At 36.6% G+C, this 19,580-nt stretch overlaps 2 protein-coding genes and 1 non-coding gene across 4 annotated transcripts; 2 read left to right on the top strand and 1 right to left on the bottom strand.

Annotated features, from left to right (window-relative positions):
• The first annotated feature begins 420 nt into the window (after positions 1-420).
• On the top strand, positions 421-5,519 carry LOC113289232 (succinate dehydrogenase [ubiquinone] flavoprotein subunit 1, mitochondrial-like). Its single transcript, XM_026538433.1, has 16 exons — positions 421-628; positions 766-924; positions 1,723-1,810; positions 2,021-2,167; positions 2,254-2,394; positions 2,583-2,668; positions 2,748-2,840; positions 2,951-3,014; positions 3,220-3,363; positions 3,650-3,837; positions 3,949-4,123; positions 4,223-4,393; positions 4,510-4,579; positions 4,669-4,789; positions 4,883-4,920; positions 5,105-5,519. Exons 1-16 carry the CDS (start codon positions 518-520, stop codon positions 5,205-5,207), a joined length of 1,899 nt encoding a protein of 632 aa, XP_026394218.1. The 5' UTR covers positions 421-517; the 3' UTR covers positions 5,208-5,519.
• A 225-nt stretch (positions 5,520-5,744) lies between these two features.
• TRNAE-UUC lies at positions 5,745-5,818 on the bottom strand. Its single transcript has one exon. It is a non-coding gene; the product is annotated as a tRNA-Glu (tRNA).
• Positions 5,819-10,822: 5,004 nt separating this feature from the next.
• LOC113289231 (succinate dehydrogenase [ubiquinone] flavoprotein subunit, mitochondrial) lies at positions 10,823-19,369 on the top strand. 2 transcript variants are annotated; one of them, XM_026538432.1, is made up of 16 exons: positions 10,823-11,030; positions 11,543-11,701; positions 12,211-12,298; positions 12,464-12,610; positions 12,684-12,824; positions 13,000-13,085; positions 13,162-13,254; positions 16,337-16,400; positions 16,684-16,827; positions 17,209-17,396; positions 17,507-17,681; positions 17,771-17,941; positions 18,411-18,480; positions 18,561-18,681; positions 18,773-18,810; positions 19,007-19,369. In XM_026538432.1, the coding sequence occupies exons 3-16, from the start codon at positions 12,238-12,240 to the stop codon at positions 19,107-19,109; spliced, it is 1,602 nt and encodes a 533-aa protein (XP_026394217.1). In that variant the 5' UTR covers positions 10,823-11,030; positions 11,543-11,701; positions 12,211-12,237; the 3' UTR covers positions 19,110-19,369. The 2 variants fall into 2 exon arrangements, with proteins under 2 accessions (XP_026394217.1, XP_026394216.1); XM_026538431.1 differs by lacking the exon at positions 10,823-11,030 and adding an exon at positions 11,257-11,420.
• The last annotated feature ends 211 nt before the right edge of the window (positions 19,370-19,580 follow it).

Here is a 19,580-nt window from a genome sequence, read left to right as displayed (position 1 = left end):
TCTAATGTAAAACTCCATTTTCATGAATTTAATGTTTCAGCGCGCGAAAGAAGAAGATTGAGAGAAAAATGAGTAAAGTTGGGGTAGACCATTTAGAAAAGACGCGAAACCAATGTTTTAGCCACTAACAAAACTTTGAATAATTTGTGTAAGCGTGGATATTACCAGTACCACTGCCTTCCACAAGGAGTTCCATAAACGGAAGTTTTATTATACTACTACCTGAAAATGCCCTCGAGTCATGACCATATTTACCAAATCATCAGCATTTTCGAGCTTGCGAGGCCTAACTTTTATGGTCTAAACAGAATAAGTGTACCAATTTTGTAATTTAACTCGATTTAGTGTGTATTTTAGTTGGAATACTAGGCCAATCATATTTGGAGTCCCAACTTAAGTTAATGCGGTCTCGTTATATGTACCTCTCTCCCATTCCCCTGAACAACTTTCTGTGATCTCTGAGATCAGAAACCAGAGAGATAACGAGAGAGAGAAAACTGAAAATAAAAATAAAGAGATGTGGCGCTGTGTTTCAAGAGGATTAGGTTTTGCATCTTCTTCATCAAAGAGATCTATCACAAATGAAGCTCTTAAACCCTTAGTTTCAAGATTCCTCTCAACTGAATCAGTATGGGAATTATCTCTTCACTCTTATCCGAATTTAGTTTTTTTAATCATTTTTATTTCAATCTGGAATTATTTGGAAATTTAGATTTGAGATTTTGGTTGCTGATTTTGTTTGTTTGATTGATTTGATGAAAACAGACAGGAGGATATACGATTGTTGATCATACGTACGATGCGGTTGTGGTTGGAGCTGGTGGTGCAGGACTTAGAGCAGCCATTGGGCTTTCCGAGCATGGATTTAATACTGCTTGTATTACCAAGCTTTTCCCTACACGTTCTCACACAGTCGCTGCACAGGTATTCGTTTTTATTTTTTCTTAGGGTTTCAGATTTTTTGTTTTAATTTGGTTTGTTCATCGTATGTAATATGTGTACCAAATTAGTAATTCATGCTTACCTAATAAGGAATGTTGTCGACGTCATCTGTGATATACTTATCTGTATGAGCCTGATATTGTGTAAATTCGTTTCCTGTTCCGTATTTGATCGGCATTGTTTTATTCCAGTAGATTTTGTTTATTGGGAGCAGCTAGTTCTTTAGGATTTGAAATGAGTAATCCCAATATTACTTCATTGATGTAGTGATTCTATTTCTGTTTGTCATTGGGTTTGTAGCGTTCTATTTATTTCCTCTCCAATCTAGATGGACCTTTTTCTGTTTTTCTGGAACATCACAACTTGTGCACTTACATGACATGGCTGTGTTAGTGAAGGTAGTTTCTGCAGCCGGTCTTCTTACAGGCTGATGTTTTTCTTAGTCTGCTGTGTGAAAGATAGGAAAAAATTGAACTGATTGGTATTGCAGTCACATAGTTGGACCAGTAATACTATTTTTCCTTCAAAGCATAAGTTACTCACCTTTAGGGATGAAACTATAGGACCCATTCCCGTTTTTTTTTATAGATTTTTTATACTCTATCATGCTTTGTTCATTTTATCGTGCTTTTTGCTTGATTTATTCGTCTTTCCTTAATTGTTCAATGTTCTTACTGGCTAGATTTATCAAACTAGCTGCGGTGTAATAGCTTCATCTATTAACTCCTATCTTTCCAGAATATAGATACTTGAGTATATTACTAATCTGAGCTAGTGCAGGGTGGTATAAATGCAGCGCTAGGGAATATGTCTGAAGATGATTGGAGGTGGCACATGTATGATACAGTTAAAGGAAGTGATTGGTTAGGTAAGTGTTAAATTAAAACTAGTGTACGTTTAACTTCTTAGTGAGGTTTATTTTTAGTCTTGGCCAATTTGCACATTATTATGATGTTGTAGTTAACTGGGTAACTGTTTACGATCTTATATCTGTATATAAAGGTATTTTAAAATTATAACAACCACCTTGAGTTGTTTCTTATGGTGTTAACATGTTAGCACTCTTGACTTACTGTAGGTGATCAGGATGCTATTCAGTACATGTGCAGGGAGGCACCAAAAGCAGTCATAGAGCTAGAAAATTATGGATTACCATTTTCTCGAACTGAAGAAGGAAAAATTTATCAGCGCGCTTTTGGTGGTCAAAGTCTGGACTTCGGGAAAGGTATTTATGGTGCATGTTTTCTTTCTATGATGTCTTGAATCTTTTATTTAAGGTTTTCTGAACCTGCTTCTTATGTTGTATTACAGGTGGTCAGGCCTACCGTTGTGCATGTGCCGCTGATCGGACTGGCCATGCTTTGCTGCACACTCTGTACGGTCAAGCAATGAAGCACAACACACAGTTCTTTGTGGAATACTTTGCGTTGGATCTTATAATGGACAGTAGTGGTAAGTAGGATGCATCCATTTTCCACATCTAGTAGAGGTGCTTTGTTATCGTTGGCCCAGCTTTTCATGTCCCTTAATAACAACCTAGCATGGGCGAGGGTCACCTTGCAGATCAAGATTTTACTTTACAATTGAAAAATTGGTTTAACTGTCTTCTCATAATTCTGGGTTTGCAAACAATGCTTCAGGTGCTTGCCAAGGAATAATTGCACTAAATATGGAGGATGGGACTCTGCATCGGTTCCGAGCTGCTTCTACCATTTTGGCCACCGGGGTACCTATACTTCTTCACATTACCTCATCTTATAATTGTGAAATCTTGCTAATTATTCTCCGATTTGTGTTTTTATTAGGGTTATGGGAGAGCATACTTCTCAGCAACTTCAGCTCATACATGTACTGGAGATGGAAATGCCATGGTTGCACGTGCTGGGCTACCACTTCAGGTCTGTACGCTAGTTTTGCAGAGACAGAATAATTTGTATGATATCTTGTTAGTAGATCTCACTGGATGTTTTTGTTCTCTTTTAATCTCATTAGGTTGTGTATTTTGCAGGATCTTGAGTTTGTGCAGTTCCACCCCACGGGTATATATGGTGCTGGCTGCCTCATTACTGAAGGTTGTCAATAACTTTTAACTGTCCTCAAATTTGATTGTCGATCATAATTCACGTTCTCCAACATAAATAGTTGTGACTTTAAATGGGATTGTTTAGGAATTTCTACAATGGAGATCAAGAAGATATAGCTTGTTTAAGTAAACAGTCCATACATTTTGATGCTGTTTTTTGAGTACCCATTCTCTCGTGTTGTATGGATGTTTAGGATCTCGAGGTGAAGGTGGTATCCTTAGAAATAGTGAAGGTGAACGCTTTATGGAGCGATATGCCCCAACTGCTAAGGATCTTGCATCAAGAGATGTTGTTTCAAGATCTATGACCATGGAAATTCGGGACGGCCGTGGTGTAGGTACGTTATAATTACATATTCTTTCTCTTTAATCTTCCTAATCACTGACAAGTTCGCTCTATCTTTTCCTCTTCTTCAGTTCATGGAGTGCAAATTTTGACATTATTCATAATCATTTGCTCTGTGCTCTTTGTTGAATAATCAAATTGAACAGCTATGTTGTATGATCACATTAAATGTCTGCAGTTTCTTTTTGGTTGCTAATTAGTTGGGTCCAAAGACCCGCGTCTCCTTTTTTTTTTCTTTTGAATTTTTTTACTTTCTCTGACTGTGCTGCCAATTACAGGACCGCTGAAGGATCACATCTATCTCCACTTGAACCACTTACCCCCCGAAGTTCTGAAGGAAAGACTTCCAGGTATCTCAGAGACAGCTGCCATTTTTGCGGGTGTTGACGTCACCAAGGAGCCCATCCCAGTGTTACCTACTGTTCACTATAATATGGGAGGTATACCTACAAATTACCATGGAGAGGTAAAGATAGAACGTCATTTTTGTCTTTGAAGAGAATTTTGATTTGATTTAAATGCCCTGTCATGTTCTGTATATAGATCCCTTTAAGATTGATGTATTTGGTACGTATAGGTTGTTACCGTGAAAGGGGACAATCCAGATTCAGTAATTCCTGGACTAATGGCTGCTGGGGAGGCGGCATGTGCATCTGTCCATGGGGCTAATCGACTCGGTGCAAACTCTTTACTAGACATTGTTGTTTTTGGTCGAGCTTGTGCAAATAGAGTTGCCGAGATCCAAAAGCCAGGTAAGTTTTTCATGTTATAAATATGTTACTCGCCTTTCTCGTGACTTGCAAGTTCTGTCCTCTTGATTCAGTATTATAAGCTTACTTTGTATATTGCAGGTGCGCCACAAAAACCATTGGAGAGTGATGCTGGACAGAAAACCATTGAATGGCTGGATAAACTCAGGAACTCAAATGGTTCACTGCCGACTTCAAAGATCCGTCTGAATATGCAAAGAGTGATGCAAAATAATGCTGCTGTTTTCCGTACCCAGGAAACTTTAGCAGAAGGTAGACAATTGAAATGACGTTTTCGTTGATTAAACATACTCAGCTAATGCCTTATCTTGAAGCTGTTGACCACCTTTTGATTCTCATGTTCTCCTTTTCTTGCTCTTCTATGCAAGGTTGCGAGTTAATTGACCAAACATGGGACAGCTTTAAAAATGTTGGGTTGAAGGATCGAAGTCTGATATGGTAAGAACGTGCTCATCATTCTTGGCGACATTAGTTGCAAATCTGTTCTTCTCTATGAGTCTGATGATGAATATGATTTTTTGTTGCAGGAATTCTGATTTGATTGAAACGATTGAATTAGAAAACCTTCTCATAAATGCATGTGTTACCATGCACTCTGCTGAAGCTAGAAAGGAGAGCAGAGGAGCACATGCCCGTGAAGATTTCAGTGTAAGATTTCTTATTCGATGCTTATATTTCCTGGATGCATTTATCATCATGTACCAACTCTTCTGAAACATTTTCTTTTCTCTTCTTTCCCAGACAAGGGATGATGTGACCTGGATGAAGCACACTGTGGGGTGAGTTTTCATTTTACTTGTCAGACTCACCGTTCGTTTAGGGTCACAACTTTTCAATTTCTTATGGACTATCGGTTTTCATTGAGGCATTTTGTTGGTTGATTCTTGAAAAGCTGACAAACACTTATCTTTTTTATTTTTCTAATTATTTTCTCTAAACGAATGGTCGTTATTAATCTTGTAGGTATTGGGAGAATGAGAAGGTCAGGCTTGATTACAGGCCAGTTCATATGAACACATTAGATGATGAAATGGATACAATCCCTCCAAAAGCTCGTGTTTATTAGAAAGAATGTGGATAGGATCTCGTATGTGATCATCAGCGAAGGGGTCAGATGGGTTGGATGAGAAGAGTTCAACCCAAATAAATGAAAATTTGTTGTGAAATTGTAGGCTTTTTTAATAGGCGATGCTTTGTAGCTTACGATTTTGATCTATGATTATGATGTAACGGTGACGATAAGAATTGATAATGTCCATCTCAAAAATAAATAATCACCAGTTAGCAGTTGCTACAATATAAATTTGTCTAAGATCATTCTTTGATGCTCTAGTCATCTTTTAAAGAAATCAATGAGATCACCAACTTGTTACAACTATCCTAAATCTGCTCGATACTGTGTTTATGGTGTTTCTTCTGTTTATGTTTAACTTGGTAAATTAGTGTAATGATGGGAACTGTCAATTATGTGGTAATGCTCAAACGCACATGAATTCATCCTAGACTAGTAAGCTGTTTCGCAACCAAAAATCTCTTTTCAAGATAAGACACAAAATTCCATTGTTTCACTGCACAACCAAAAATCTCAAAAATGCAAAAATAATTCCATTGCCGGGATTTGAACCCGGGTCGCCTGGGTGAAAGCCAGGTATCCTAACCGGGCTGGACTACAATGGATTTGTGTTAGACAAGTCAATGTTAAGTAATTATACAGGTTATAGATTATTCGATCTTTAAATCACCTCCATAGCCCATGATTCTACCCAAGGTTTGAAAAACGGCCGTTTTTTCCGAAAAAACGTCCGTTATAACGCTCACGCCCATATACCGTGCCCGTGAGGCTCACCAACACGTTTACCTAAATAACACCGATAAATAGGAAAAAATGGCGTTATTTAGATCCGTTATAACCGTTTTCACACCTGTGATTACCGTTTTTCTAAAATTAATATTTCAGTTTTTTTCTTCTAAATAACATTTTAACACACGTTTTTTACACCGTATTTTCCGTTTTCATACCGGTTAAACCCGTTTTTAAGGAAAAAAAATTTGAGTTGGAGAAATTCTTATACAATTTTTAATTTCAAACTTACAACTAAAATTTCATAAATAATCATTAAACACTTCAAATTTTATAAACTTACAATAAGTAACCTAGTGACAGTAGTGCTTGAAATTTTAAACTTAGACAAACCAACTTGTACCGGCATTTCTTTCGACTTATTCAAGTATTTTCTGTTTTCTCGACGATTCTCAGTTGATTCCTCCTCCTCTTCCTCCGCCTCATATTGGTTCGCGTAATGCATTTGGCTGTCGTAGTTAACAGTATCGTCATCTTCATAACCATAGTCTTCTTCCTCATTATCATTACGATTATCTACTTCATTATTGATATTAATATTGGAATTATACTCTTCATTAATTCCTCGGGTATCTTCTTCTGGACGATCTTCAGTGTAATGAGAATTGTATATGGGATTTTCATTTTCATGACCTTGTGTATTGTCTCCAAATGTTAGGTTGCCAAAGTCATAAACAAAGTTACTCACTGGAAACATTTGATATGAGATTTCAATTTCTGGATCATGCCATTCATATGGTGGAGGGAGAGGCTCTGGATTATTAGCTGCTTCCTCTTCCAATTCATTTAAACAATGTTCTTCCTGAGGTAAAACTGGTGTTTCATCATCCCCTGCTATCCAATCAAGCATATTTTCATCTGTCAGCAGGCTATGAACATCGTGGACATCGATGTTATGTCGCTTTGCTTTACCTTGAACTCTTTGCTGCTCCAATCTTAAATTGTACTGAACATATACCAAATCATTTATTCTTGACGAAACTAAACGGTTGGCGTAGTTTGGTGTGAATTCTTTCAAACACACTCCAATTCCTCTCGGATCCAGACGATGTGTTTGTCTGGCTTAGTATCTTTACCGCGATCCTCTGGAGTGATGGAAACTGAGCACCGTATGACAACCACCAGCTTACAGGATCACCTTGCAGAGAAGCCAATCTTGATGATGGTGATGCAAATTGGCCTTGCATCATTTGCATTCTTCCCGCCTAAAAATATCAAAAACTGTGAATATAAATTCATATAATTATGAAATTAATTGTTAATAAAAATTCACACCTCTAGCATGCATGTCGCTTGTTCTTGAGGGCTACTAATCATTTTTGATATAACTTCACTGAGACAAATTTGGGGCTGAGAAATTTCATTGTTGATGAGATTGGCTGCTGGGTTGTAGATATAATATGGATTCAGAAAATGCGCTGCAGCATGAAGAGGACAACTCAACTGATCTTTCCATCGTCGGTTAATCACACCTACAATAGAATTATTTCGAGTTTTACCCAAACCCCTTTCTATAGTTTCCACACATGTAGCAAGTGCATGAAACAAATAACCCATGGTAGGTTTATCTGAATCCAAGAAACGGATCATTTTCAATAAAGGACCAACCATCATGCATGCATTTTGGCATGTGTGCCAAAACATCTCATTCAAAATAATGTTTTTCACATCTTTAGCCGTACGAGTTTTTCCTTCTGGCGAGTTCACAAATTCTTGGTCTACAAAAAGACTCTCGATTGCATTACGTTGATCAATGATACTTTTGATTGCGATAAAATTTGTCGCAAACCTTGTTAAGCCAGGGCGCAATAGATTGCGTCCCCCAGAATGTTGTCTGAATCTAGCAAGAACCCAACCATGATTATAAATAAATTTACTGATTTTTAGCTTCTGAAATCACACCTTTAACAAAGGGGAACTTTTCAGTATCTTCCAACATTAAATCCAACACATGAGCTGCACAAGGTACCCAAAAAAATGTACCATACTCTATGGCCAATCTCATACCTATTAAAACAAAATGAGAAATGAATTAATAATATATAAAAATAAACAACTGTAATTAAATTAAGTTGTAATAGTTACCTGCGGCTTTGAATTGGGATCCTTGATCAGTTACTATTTGAACAATATTTGTCGGACCAATATCTTCTATAACCGGTCTGAACAAACTCATCAAATACTCTGCTGTCAACCGATTATGCTCGATGTCAACGCTTTTCAAAAATGCTGTCCCATGGCCACTGTAAACTAAGAAGTTTACAATCGTATGGTTATTTTTGTTTTTCCAACCATCTGACATGAGTGTACACCCATACTCTCTCCAATAATTTCGTTGGACCGACACCACATCCTTCTGAATCCTTTGTTTTTCCTGCCTTAATAATGGGTTCGACAACTTATAGGAAGACGGAGCTCTGTATGATTTTCCGAAATTTGCAACTGCATTGAATGCCTCGTGGTACTGAGTTGAGTTGGCCACATTGAAGGGAATATCATTAGCATAGAAAAAACGTCCAACAGAAGAATCAATTTTTCCCGGCATGTTTTACTTCTCCCAAAATTCGCCATGCTAGGTTGAGAATCCCTATTAGTATTATATTGTCCTCCCATATCTACAGACATCCTAGGTGCTTGGTGGGTGTACGCATTGAAGAACTAGGTATGTCCATAGAGGCCTGTGGACGCTGTGATGTACCTTCTCCGGCATTAGTATTCTTACTTTTTCGTCCAAAAAGGTTCTTCAACTTCGATAACCCGCCCATTTTCTTTTGTGTTACCGGCGCTTGTTCTTCTTCATCTATATCATGCACAGGGTTCCACGGTTCATTTTCATACATATCTTGAATTTCTGTATCTTCATATTCAGTTTCTGGTACTCGTTGCCGTTTTGCTTTGTTTCTGTCTTGCACCCATACTTTTGCTAAATTTTTAATCTCAGGTGGCACATGCATGCAGGGAGTAATTGTACCTCTTTGTTGTGCCAAATGCATTTTGAAACGCGAAATTCCCGCAGACACTTCTTTTTCACAAAAATTACACTTCAACTTTTTACCATCACTCATTACAGTACAATATGCATGAAAAACATCTCGTTTTGCAGATGTTGATCCTTCCATTATATTCTGTAAGTAGGAAATTTCACATAGCAATAAGTGACATATATAAATACAAGTTAAGTGGACATATTCCATCAATATAAAAATGGTTAGAGTAGCATTATAATTAGAAATCACAAGTTGCATTAGTCATTTACTCAACTTGAATATTAAAAGTTGAAATTAAGGATCGTGTAGCCTCTCATTTTTTCATGATTGAGAACAGGAATACAAACATACCATACATCAATTCATCATGCCATTTTTTTATAAAGAAACAATGATTTTTTACGTGCCAACTGATTCAAGTTGATGGACTATTTAATTATGAATATTAACATTTATTAAAACATTTCTTAAATAAATGATAATAAAATGAACAAAAAATCTATATTTCTTAAAACATTTCTTAGATAAAAATGAAACATTTATTAAGTAAATATACGTTAATAGAATGAAACATTTCTTCACTTAACATTTCTTAAATATTTCTCAAACATCATGAAAGAAAAAAACATCGATATTTCTCAAACATCTATATTCACTACTCTAACATCATGAAAGAAAAAACGATAATAAATAAATTAATAACGTATTAATAAATTATATCTCTAATTGAATGAAAAGTCTACAAAAAATAATTAATATTACCTCTTAAACTTGTATTTGAGAGATTCAAAATGTAAAGCATTCTTTTGAGCAAGAAGCAGAGAACCAGAGAACCAGAGGTATTGATTTCATTTCAATTCTCTTCTTGTCCTTTTAAAGCATTCCTTTAGGCAAGAAGACATAAATAGCTAGCAAATCGAAATATTCTTGAAACATTTGGAATCTCGTTGCATGCGTATATAAGCACAGGCTAGCTATGTCTTTGATCATGAAACCAACTACTCTTTTTACTTTTTTTTTTTTGTTTTATTTCTTTAACTTTTGAGTCTGAACTCTAAAGTACAGACCACATGTAGCATATACTGTACACACCTCCAAATGCAAAAGAAAAAGATAAATTGACTCCCTGACTTCCCTCTCTCACTCTCTTTTTCTCTAGCTAGTCTCTGACTCTCTTCCTGTTGCATTCCTTGTTGGTTAGTCTTGTAGCAAGTAGCTAAGAGCCTAGGAGTATTATTTGACAACAAAGTTTTGACTGCTTTTGAATCCGAATATGCATTATTGAAATATTGGGGAATGCACTGAACTATTCGAGTGACAACTTGAACATATCAAGTGGATGGATAGTGATAGTATGCGTGTATAAATATTGTCGGTGGACGATAACTACAATGCATTGTTATAAGTCATAGACTTAGGGTTGTGAATTTTACTAGATATCCATAAATTTGTATGTTAAAAACCTATAAACAAATAAATAAAAAATCAAATAAATAAATTAAACCAAAAAAATGAAAAAACGTAGTAACAACGTTATTTAGACCCGTTGTAACCGTTTTCACAGCTGTAATTACCGTTACATAAGAAATTCAGATCACAAATTATTTATTTTTCTTATTTAACCGTTATCACACCCGTTATTTTAAAAAAACGTCAAAAAAACGCGTTTTATTTCTATATAACGTGTTTTTGACCCAAAACGTGCTCACACCCGTCAAAACACGTTATAACGGTCACGCCTAGTACATGTGACCTGGGCCGTGACCCGTTTTTCGAACCTTGATTCTACCTTCAGTCTTCATTAACAGTTCTACGGGGCTGCTACTCCAAAAATGCTAGTACCGTCGACGAAGCTGGTGTTGGATGGGGGCGGGGGAAATTTTCCGGCTTATGGAAGATTAGTAGCAAGAATTGAAAATATGGTACAAGGAATAAACGATCACATCAATTATGTGCTCAACTGTAAATCAATCTTCATGCAAGTGAAGTTTAAGGAGAAAGAAGAAGTGGTTCAGAATCAGAATTACAGCTATGGTAAAAGGTATGTAATCTTAGTTTGATTGATTTTGAGCATTTTGATAAAATAGTGTTGGTAATTATGAATACGCTAGGTATTTTGCAGTAGGAACAAAATATTAATAATTAAGAAGTCTGAATAAGAGTAAACTGATATGCAAAGGTATGACGACCAATTCTGATTACTTTTAATCAATTAAAAATAAACTATGAATTTATTGAAGCATGAATCAGCCAAAAGTCCAAACTAGCATTCAGGTTTCATGTCCTAATCTGTTTGACGAAAGCCGTTTAGAGAGAACGTGAAAACATGTGGCGTTGTGTTTCTAGAGGATTACAATTTGTTTCTTCTTCTTCAAAGATCACAAATGAAACTTTTAAACCATTAGTTTCAAGATTTCTCTCAACCGATTCAGTATGTAATAATGTCGAATTTAGCTTTTCAATCATTAACATTTGGAAAGTTTTGATTATTGGTTTTTGTTTTTTGATATTGAAGAATTGATTTTGTTTGTTTGGTTGATTTGATGAATACAGTCAGGGGGATATACGATTGTTGATCATACTTACGATGCGATTGTGGTTGGAGCTGGTGGTGCAGGACTTAGAGCAGCCATTGGACTTTCTGAGCATGGATTTAATACTGCTTGTATTACCAAGCTTTTTCCTACACGTTCTCATACGGTCGCTGCACAGGTATTCTTTGTTTTAGTTACTGAAGTTGAATTGGATTAAATTTGTAATTCATGCTTAACTGGTAATGAGTATTGTCAACCATCGAATGTTCATCTGTGTGTATCGAAGGTTTTGTATAGTTTTGCGAAGAAATATTATCATAGAGGAATTGAACGCTTACTGAAACGTATTATTTTCCAAGGAAGCCAAAGGGTAGTACTTTTGTTTGTTGTTACTTTATTAGAAGTTAGAGGTGTTGTTTAGATGGAGCGAGACGGCTGACACTCCAATGAGCATAAACTGTTTAGCGTACTTCTTTTAGAAACTGCAGAATTTTGATGCAAATTAGAGGGTTGCATACTTCGTTTACTCTATCATGCTTTTACTGCTTGATTCATTGTTTAGCGTTTTTACTTCGCTAGCTTTAGCAAGCTACCTGCGGCAGAACTGCTGCATTTTCCGGCTTGTTGAATATTTATCACATTTCAGAATTTGGTACATGAATATATCACTAATTTGAGCTAATGCAGGGTGGTATAAATGCAGCACTAGGGAATATGTCCGAAGATGACTGGAGGTGGCATATGTATGATACAGTTAAAGGAAGTGATTGGTTAGGTTAGTGTTAAATACTTAAATCTAATACCCATTTAACTTCCTAGTTACTTGAGAGTGTTTGCCTCACTTTCTTATTTTTTTATGTACAAGTTTTTTAGTATATTTCCAATCATCTAGAGTTCTTCCTTGTTGTGTTGACATGTTAGCACTATTGGCTTGCTGTAGGTGATCAGGATGCTATTCAGTACATGTGCAGTGAGGCACCAAAAGCAGTCATAGAGCTAGAAAATTATGGATTACCATTTTCCCGAACTGAAGAAGGAAAAATTTATCAGCGTGCTTTTGGTGGTCAAAGCTTGGACTATGGGAGAGGTATTTATGGTGCATGCTTTTTTTCATCATTCATTTAAGCTTTCTGAACCTGTTTCTGATATTGCTATTACAGGTGGTCAGGCCTACCGTTGTGCCTGTGCTGCTGATCGTACCGGTCATGCTTTGCTTCACACTTTGTATGGCCAGGCAATGAAACACAATACGAAGTTCTTTGTGGAATACTTTGCGTTGGATCTCATCATGGACAGTAGTGGTAAGTCGGCTGCATCCATTTTTTACTGCTTGTAAAGGTGATAAGCTTTTATAGGACCGACTTCTAGCCTGGATGTTGGTGACCAAGTAAAACGCAGGGTTTGCTTTGCAATTATAAAATGGAATTATAGGAGTTTTCTCTTTTCTTTATTCTTCTGCCTTGCAAAATCCTCCAGGTGCTTGCCAAGGTATAATTGCACTAAATATGGAGGATGGGACTCTGCATCGGTTCCGTGCTGCTTCAACCATTTTGGCCACTGGGGTATAACTTTTGGCACCAGCTCATTTTGTGAGTGTGAAATCATGCTAATTAGTTTTCCGGTTTTTGTTTCAACCAGGGTTTTGGGAGAGCATACTTCTCTGCAACCTCAGCTCATACATGTACTGGAGATGGAAATGCCATGGTGGCACGTGCAGGGCTACCACTTCAGGTTTGTGACTGGGCTGTAGCAGAGACTTTTTATTTTATGTTTTTATAAGTTTTTTAGGTCTTAGATTTATTTTTTTGCTGAATCACATTTTTTATCAAAATAAAGGCAAAGCCTACAAAATTTTTACAGGACTGACTCTAGAATTGTAGAAAACAATGTAAGAAACTAAAGAGAAAAATACTTCCCCAGTTACAAGACTCAACAAAACCTGTAATAAGCTACATTTGGCATTTCAATTCTTCTAAGAAATGAAGGTCTTCCCATGTGCATAATTCTTTCACCAGCTCCAAGAATTGCACCCCTTTTACTTAAGGAATCAGCTGAAAAATTAACTTCTCTGAAGCTATGCTCAAACTGAACATCATCCAGAAGTTGCAGCACATTTATGCAGTATCTAATTTTAACAAACCATGGCACTGTCTTGGTTTTAAAAAGATTGATCACAGACAATGAATCAGATTGTACTATCACTCTCTTGCATTTCAGATATCCTGCTATTTCTAATGCACACAGAATTGCATATACTTCTGCAACAAAGTTAGTTGCAATTCCTATACCTCCAGAAAGTGTAGCTATTACTTGATACTCACAATCTCTTGCAATAATACCAAATCCAGCATTCTCTGGATTCCCAAATGATGCTCCATCACAACAAAATAGGGTATATCCAGTTGGTGGAGATTTCCAATAACATTCAATCATCTTAGTGATTTTGATACTTCTCTCACCAAGCTTAAAGAATGAGATTACCTGGCTGTCATAGTTCTGATTCCATCTGTTGCTTTTTATCCTTTGTCCCCCTTCATGCACCAGCTGGTATTTTCTGCTTTTAAATCTATTGATGTTGGGCTTCACTTCATTAAAAAGTTTTTCATTCCTCTGAAACCATAATTCCTTCATAGTGGCACAAGCTGCAGTTAGCCAGATTTCCTTCACCAAAGGGCTTTTGTTCTTGGCAGCCTTACAAATATCTTCAAAAGATAATGGATTTTTAAATTCAAAAATTTCATTTAGCCAGGACCAGATAGCAATGCAGAATTTGCAACCCCATAAAGTATGCTGCATACTGTCTTGCTCTTCTAAACAAATACAACATATTGATGGCAATTCAAAGCCTCTGTTTCTCATAATTTCATCATCAACATACACACCTTGTTGGAGCTTCCAAACATTACTTGCAATATCTGGATGTAGAAATGATTTCCAAATAAATTTAGGCCATGATAAAAACAGGTTCTCCGATTCTTATATTTTCCACTGCAGTTTTAGTTATGAATTCCCCACTTTTATCTGCAGCCCATACTCTGTGATCTTCACCTCCACTAACATCTGGCAATGCATTTACTGAAATGAAAGATTGCATCTCAGGTGGAATGACCCGTTTATTGTCTTTCAGTAACATCTTTACTTTCATCCCAATGTTTTCCTTAACATTGCATCTCAGGTGGAATGACCCATTTATTGTCTTTCAGTAACATCTTTACTTTCATCCCAATGTTTTCCTTAACATAGTCGGTAATGCCTATTACAGTAATCAAAGGTTCTTGGCCATACCAAATATCATACCATACAGAAATGTTATTACCATTACCAACACACCACCTGATATCTTCTGTTAAGTAGTTCCAAGCCCATTTTAAACCCTTCCATACAGATGATTGCCTCCAATTAGTTGTCCATTGGCCCATTTTATCCTGAAATTTAGCATGGAAGAAAAGTGCCCATTCTTCTTTTGAATTCAAAATTCTCCACATCATTAGAAGTGATTTGTTAATTACTTCAAGTCTTCTAATACCAAGACCTCCTTCTGCATAAGGTGTACAAACCTTCCTCCAAGCTAATGTTTTGAATTTTCTACAATCACTATCTCCAGTCCACAAGAAGTTTCTAATGATTCTCTCACACACTTTGATCACTGAAGATGGCCATTTATATATGGACATGTTGTAAATGGGAACACTGCACAATACAGATTTAACTAAAACTAGCCTATCTTGAAAAGATAGTAATTTACCTGTCCAAGCTGCCAATTTGCTTTGTAGCATTCTACCATTGGCCAGACCTTAGCTGAAGTGATTTTTTCTGGTGCTAAAGTACTCCCAAGTATTTATCAGGAAATGTTGATAAGTCCATATTCACTTGCTCACAAATCATTTGCTTTCTCAGTTGAGATGCACCATCAACAAAGCATTTACTCTTCACTCTGTTTATAATTTGACCTGAACTAGCTTGATATTCATCCAACAATTTGACTAAACTTGCAAGACTCTTTTTGGCACCATTGCAGAATATAAATACATCATCTGCAAAAAATAAATGTGTTGGATGTATTCCTTTTTTGATTACCATTGGTTTCATCTTTCCTATTGCAACTAATGCTGAGATATTTCTGCTCAGCACATCCTCCGTAAGAACAAATAAAATAGGTGACAAGGGATCACCTTGTTTCAACCCCCTTCCAACTGAAAAGAAACCACATGGATATTCTTGCAGATTCAAACAAGGTAAGTAACCAATCACACCAAGCTGAAGAAGCGCCATACTTTTAGGTCTTAGAGCATCCACAATCGTATGCTAAAATGGTATTTATACCATTTAGGGGTTGGCAGTGGATACACTAAAAGATTGCTAAATTTGACTCGGCGGGAATTAAAACTCTGCACATAAACTAAGGGTTGTCTAAAAGTTGGGGCATGTTTTAGAACACTGTTGGGAAATAACTTTAATTTAGACGAGTTTTAAAACACCGCCAAGCATAACAACATCCACTTTTACTCATCCTCCCATCATCCAACGGTCCATATGGGAAGTCAGTTCAGTTTTGTGCTTGTTGGCGGAGTTTAATAGTCGGCCTAAATTATGGCTCAGTTTGAATCACCGCCAATTGAATGCATATTATTTTGGATCAATTTCAATCACCGCCGGAATACATAACTAATATACACTCATTGTGGCTTTGCACGATGATTGGTAAAATGGTATGGCAAATTCAGCTTAAACAATTCCATTTTACCATTCATGGTTGTGGATGCTCTTACTAGATTTTTTTTTCTCTTATAATCTCGTTAGGTGTATTTTGCAGGATCTTGAATTTGTGCAGTTCCACCCCACGGGTATTTATGGTGCTGGGTGTCTCATCACTGAAGGTTGCTTAACACCTTATCTATACTCCTCAATTCTTGTTGTTAATCATGATTCATATGTCTCCACCCGAACAGTTTTTAATGAGGAGCTTAATAAAGGGATTAATTAAGGAACTTTAACAGTGGAGATCATTAAGGCCCACCTCCGTACACAATAAAACATATCTCATTTCACATAGTAGCCTCTTCAGTACCAGCTTTTTTATGTTGACAAGTTCGAAATTCGCAGTCGATACATTTTGATGTTTTTTGAGTATTCACTCTTGTGTTGTGTATGAATGTTTAGGATCTCGAGGTGAAGGTGGTATTCTTAGGAATAGTAATGGCGAACCTTTTATGGCTCGGTATGCCCCAAGTGCCAAGGATCTTGCATCAAGAGATGTTGTTTCAAGATCTATGACCATGGAAATTCGAGAAGGCCGTGGTGTAGGTATGTTGTATGGACAGTCTCTTTACTCCTATTCACAGAGAATTTAGCTCTTTTTTATCTTCATCTTCAGTTCGTGGAGTGCAAGTAGATGCTTGCAGATTATAGCATGTTTCATGATCATTCGTTCTTTGTGCTCTTTCTTGAATAATCAAACCGAATCTCTATGAAGTACGAAAACACCAAGTGTATTAAAAAAAGATACAAAATTACTGCTGATTTTCATAATTTGGTGATTAACTGCAGTCATTTGATATTCTGTTGCATAATAACTTGAACCAGATTCTTGTTAGGAACTCCTGTTTGGATATCCTTCCATGTCAAGAACCCGCATGTTCTGTTTTATTTATTATGTTCTCTGACCATGTTCGCAACTGTTAACAGGACCATTGAAGGATCACATCTATCTCCACTTGAACCACATGGCGCCAGAAATTCTGAAGGAGAGACTTCCAGGTATTTCAGAAACTGCTGCCATATTTGCAGGTATTGACGTTACCAGGGAGCCTATCCCAGTGTTACCTACTGTTCACTACAATATGGGAGGTATACCTACGAATTACCATGGAGAGGTGAAGATGAAATGCCCTTTTTTATATGTTAATGCTGATTTAACTTTGATGCCGTGTTATTTTCTTTATATATCATCTCCTTAAGATGTATTTGTGTTTGGTACGGTTAGGTTGTTACGGTGAAAGGGGATAATCCAGATTCAATTGTTCCTGGATTAATGGCTGCTGGTGAGGCAGCATGTGCATCCGTTCATGGGGCTAATCGTCTCGGTGCAAATTCTTTACTTGACATTGTTGTTTTCGGTCGAGCTTGTGCAAACAGAGTTGCGGAGATCCAAAGTCCAGGTAGATTTTTGATGTTTTTAATATGTACTCCAGTGTTTCTTGCGAACTCCTCTTAATTCAGTATTATTAGCTTACTTGGTATTCTGCAGGTGCACCGCAAAAACCATTGGTGAGTGATGCTGGACAGAAAACTATTGAATGGCTGGATAAACTTAGGAACTCAAATGGTTCACTGCCGACCTCAAAGATCCGTCTAAATATGCAAAGGGTGATGCAAAATAATGCAGCTGTGTTCCGTACCCAGGAAACTTTAGCAGAAGGTAAGCAATAAAAAATGACATCTTCCTTGATTAAATAATTTCTGTGCAACAAAGATACGGGTACAAACACCAGTGTCACGGATGATTACGGGTATTTTGACAAAGCGACTCAAAAATGTAGGAAACGGGAGCATGGGGTTAGGGTCAGTTTTATGTTATGTAGTATTCTTCTTAAAAATGAATTGGTGACATTCATGCTTATTCTGAAGAAAAAAAGAGACGTGTTTTTTTTCTCCTCTTTCACTTTTTGTTTCTTCTAACTCTTTTAAAGCTTTTTCAAACTATGTTCCAAAAGTTGGCTGAGATGTTGAGTGTCCGGAAAGAATACCAGCGTCAATACATGTTCACGCAGGAAAATGTTGATATACAAAGTGCCACTGTTTCACAGAATATTTTGCTATTTTCTTGTCTTAAGTTTTTGTCCACCTTTTAATTTTTTTTCTTCACATCTTTTGCTTTACGATTTTAGGTTGCGAGTTAATCGACCAAACATGGGAGAGCTTTCATGATGTTGGGTTGAAAGATCGTAGTCTGATATGGTAAAACTTTGAGCTTCTCAATCTTGGCGCCCATCATTTATAAATCCTTTCTTCTCTAAGAGTCTGATTTTTTGTTGCAGGAACTCTGATTTGATTGAGACAATTGAATTAGAAAACCTTTTGATAAATGCATGTATAACCATGCACGCCGCTGAAGCTAGGAAGGAGAGCAGAGGAGCGCATGCACGAGAAGATTTCACGGTTAGATTCTTGCTCGAGTTTTTTCAGTTCCATGCATTAGTAGTTATTTAGTAAGACTCATATAACTTCTTTTTGTTTCTCTTATTTCCAGAAAAGGGATGACGTGAACTGGATGAAGCACACTGTGGGGTGAGTTTTCTTTATGCTCCCACTATTATTTTTCACATGCAAGTTTTGAATTTCGACACACAATTTTAGAGTCTCATTGTTCCACCGTGGCTGAAAACGCCTCCACCGTCGTCCTTCTATCCTTTTTCTTTTCTTTCTTTTTTTTCTTCACAAGTTGATTGGTTCCTAAAACTAAATATTTGGTTATATTTTGTAGGTACTGGGAGAAAGAGAAGGTTAGGCTTGATTACAGGCCTGTTCATTTGAACACATTAGATGATGAAGTTGAATCTTTCCCTCCAAAAGCGCGTGTTTATTAGAAAGAAAGGATCATTGGTGAAAGGTAACATGGGCTGGATGGGGAAGCATAAGAAAGGATAGTTCAACCCAAATAAAAAGAAAATTTGTCGCGAAATTGCTGCAATGATTATAGCTTAAAATTTTGATAAACCGATTATGATGTAAGAATCGATAAATGTCTCTCTCAAAAATATAATCACCCGATTAGCAGTTGCTAACAATTTTAATTGTTTGAAATATTAATTAATTAACTAATGAGATCATTAACTTGTTACAGTTACCCATAATTTGGTCTACACGGTGTTTATAGTGTTTCTGAAACTCTAGTCTAATTCAGTTTTTTTTTTTTTTTTTAAGTTTTAGTGGGATAGTGAAAAGTGTCACTGATTCACTTATGCAGTATGCTCCCTTTTGACTGTTTGCTCTTATAACGGTATAATTCATACTAGGGAATGTTGAATTAATTGTCCATAACAGGGAGGTTATCGACT

Source organism: Papaver somniferum, chromosome 6 (genome assembly GCF_003573695.1).
Source record: "Papaver somniferum cultivar HN1 chromosome 6, ASM357369v1, whole genome shotgun sequence".
Taxonomy (NCBI): Eukaryota; Viridiplantae; Streptophyta; class Magnoliopsida; order Ranunculales; family Papaveraceae; genus Papaver; species Papaver somniferum.
This window is presented reverse-complemented; position numbering and strand designations above follow the sequence as displayed.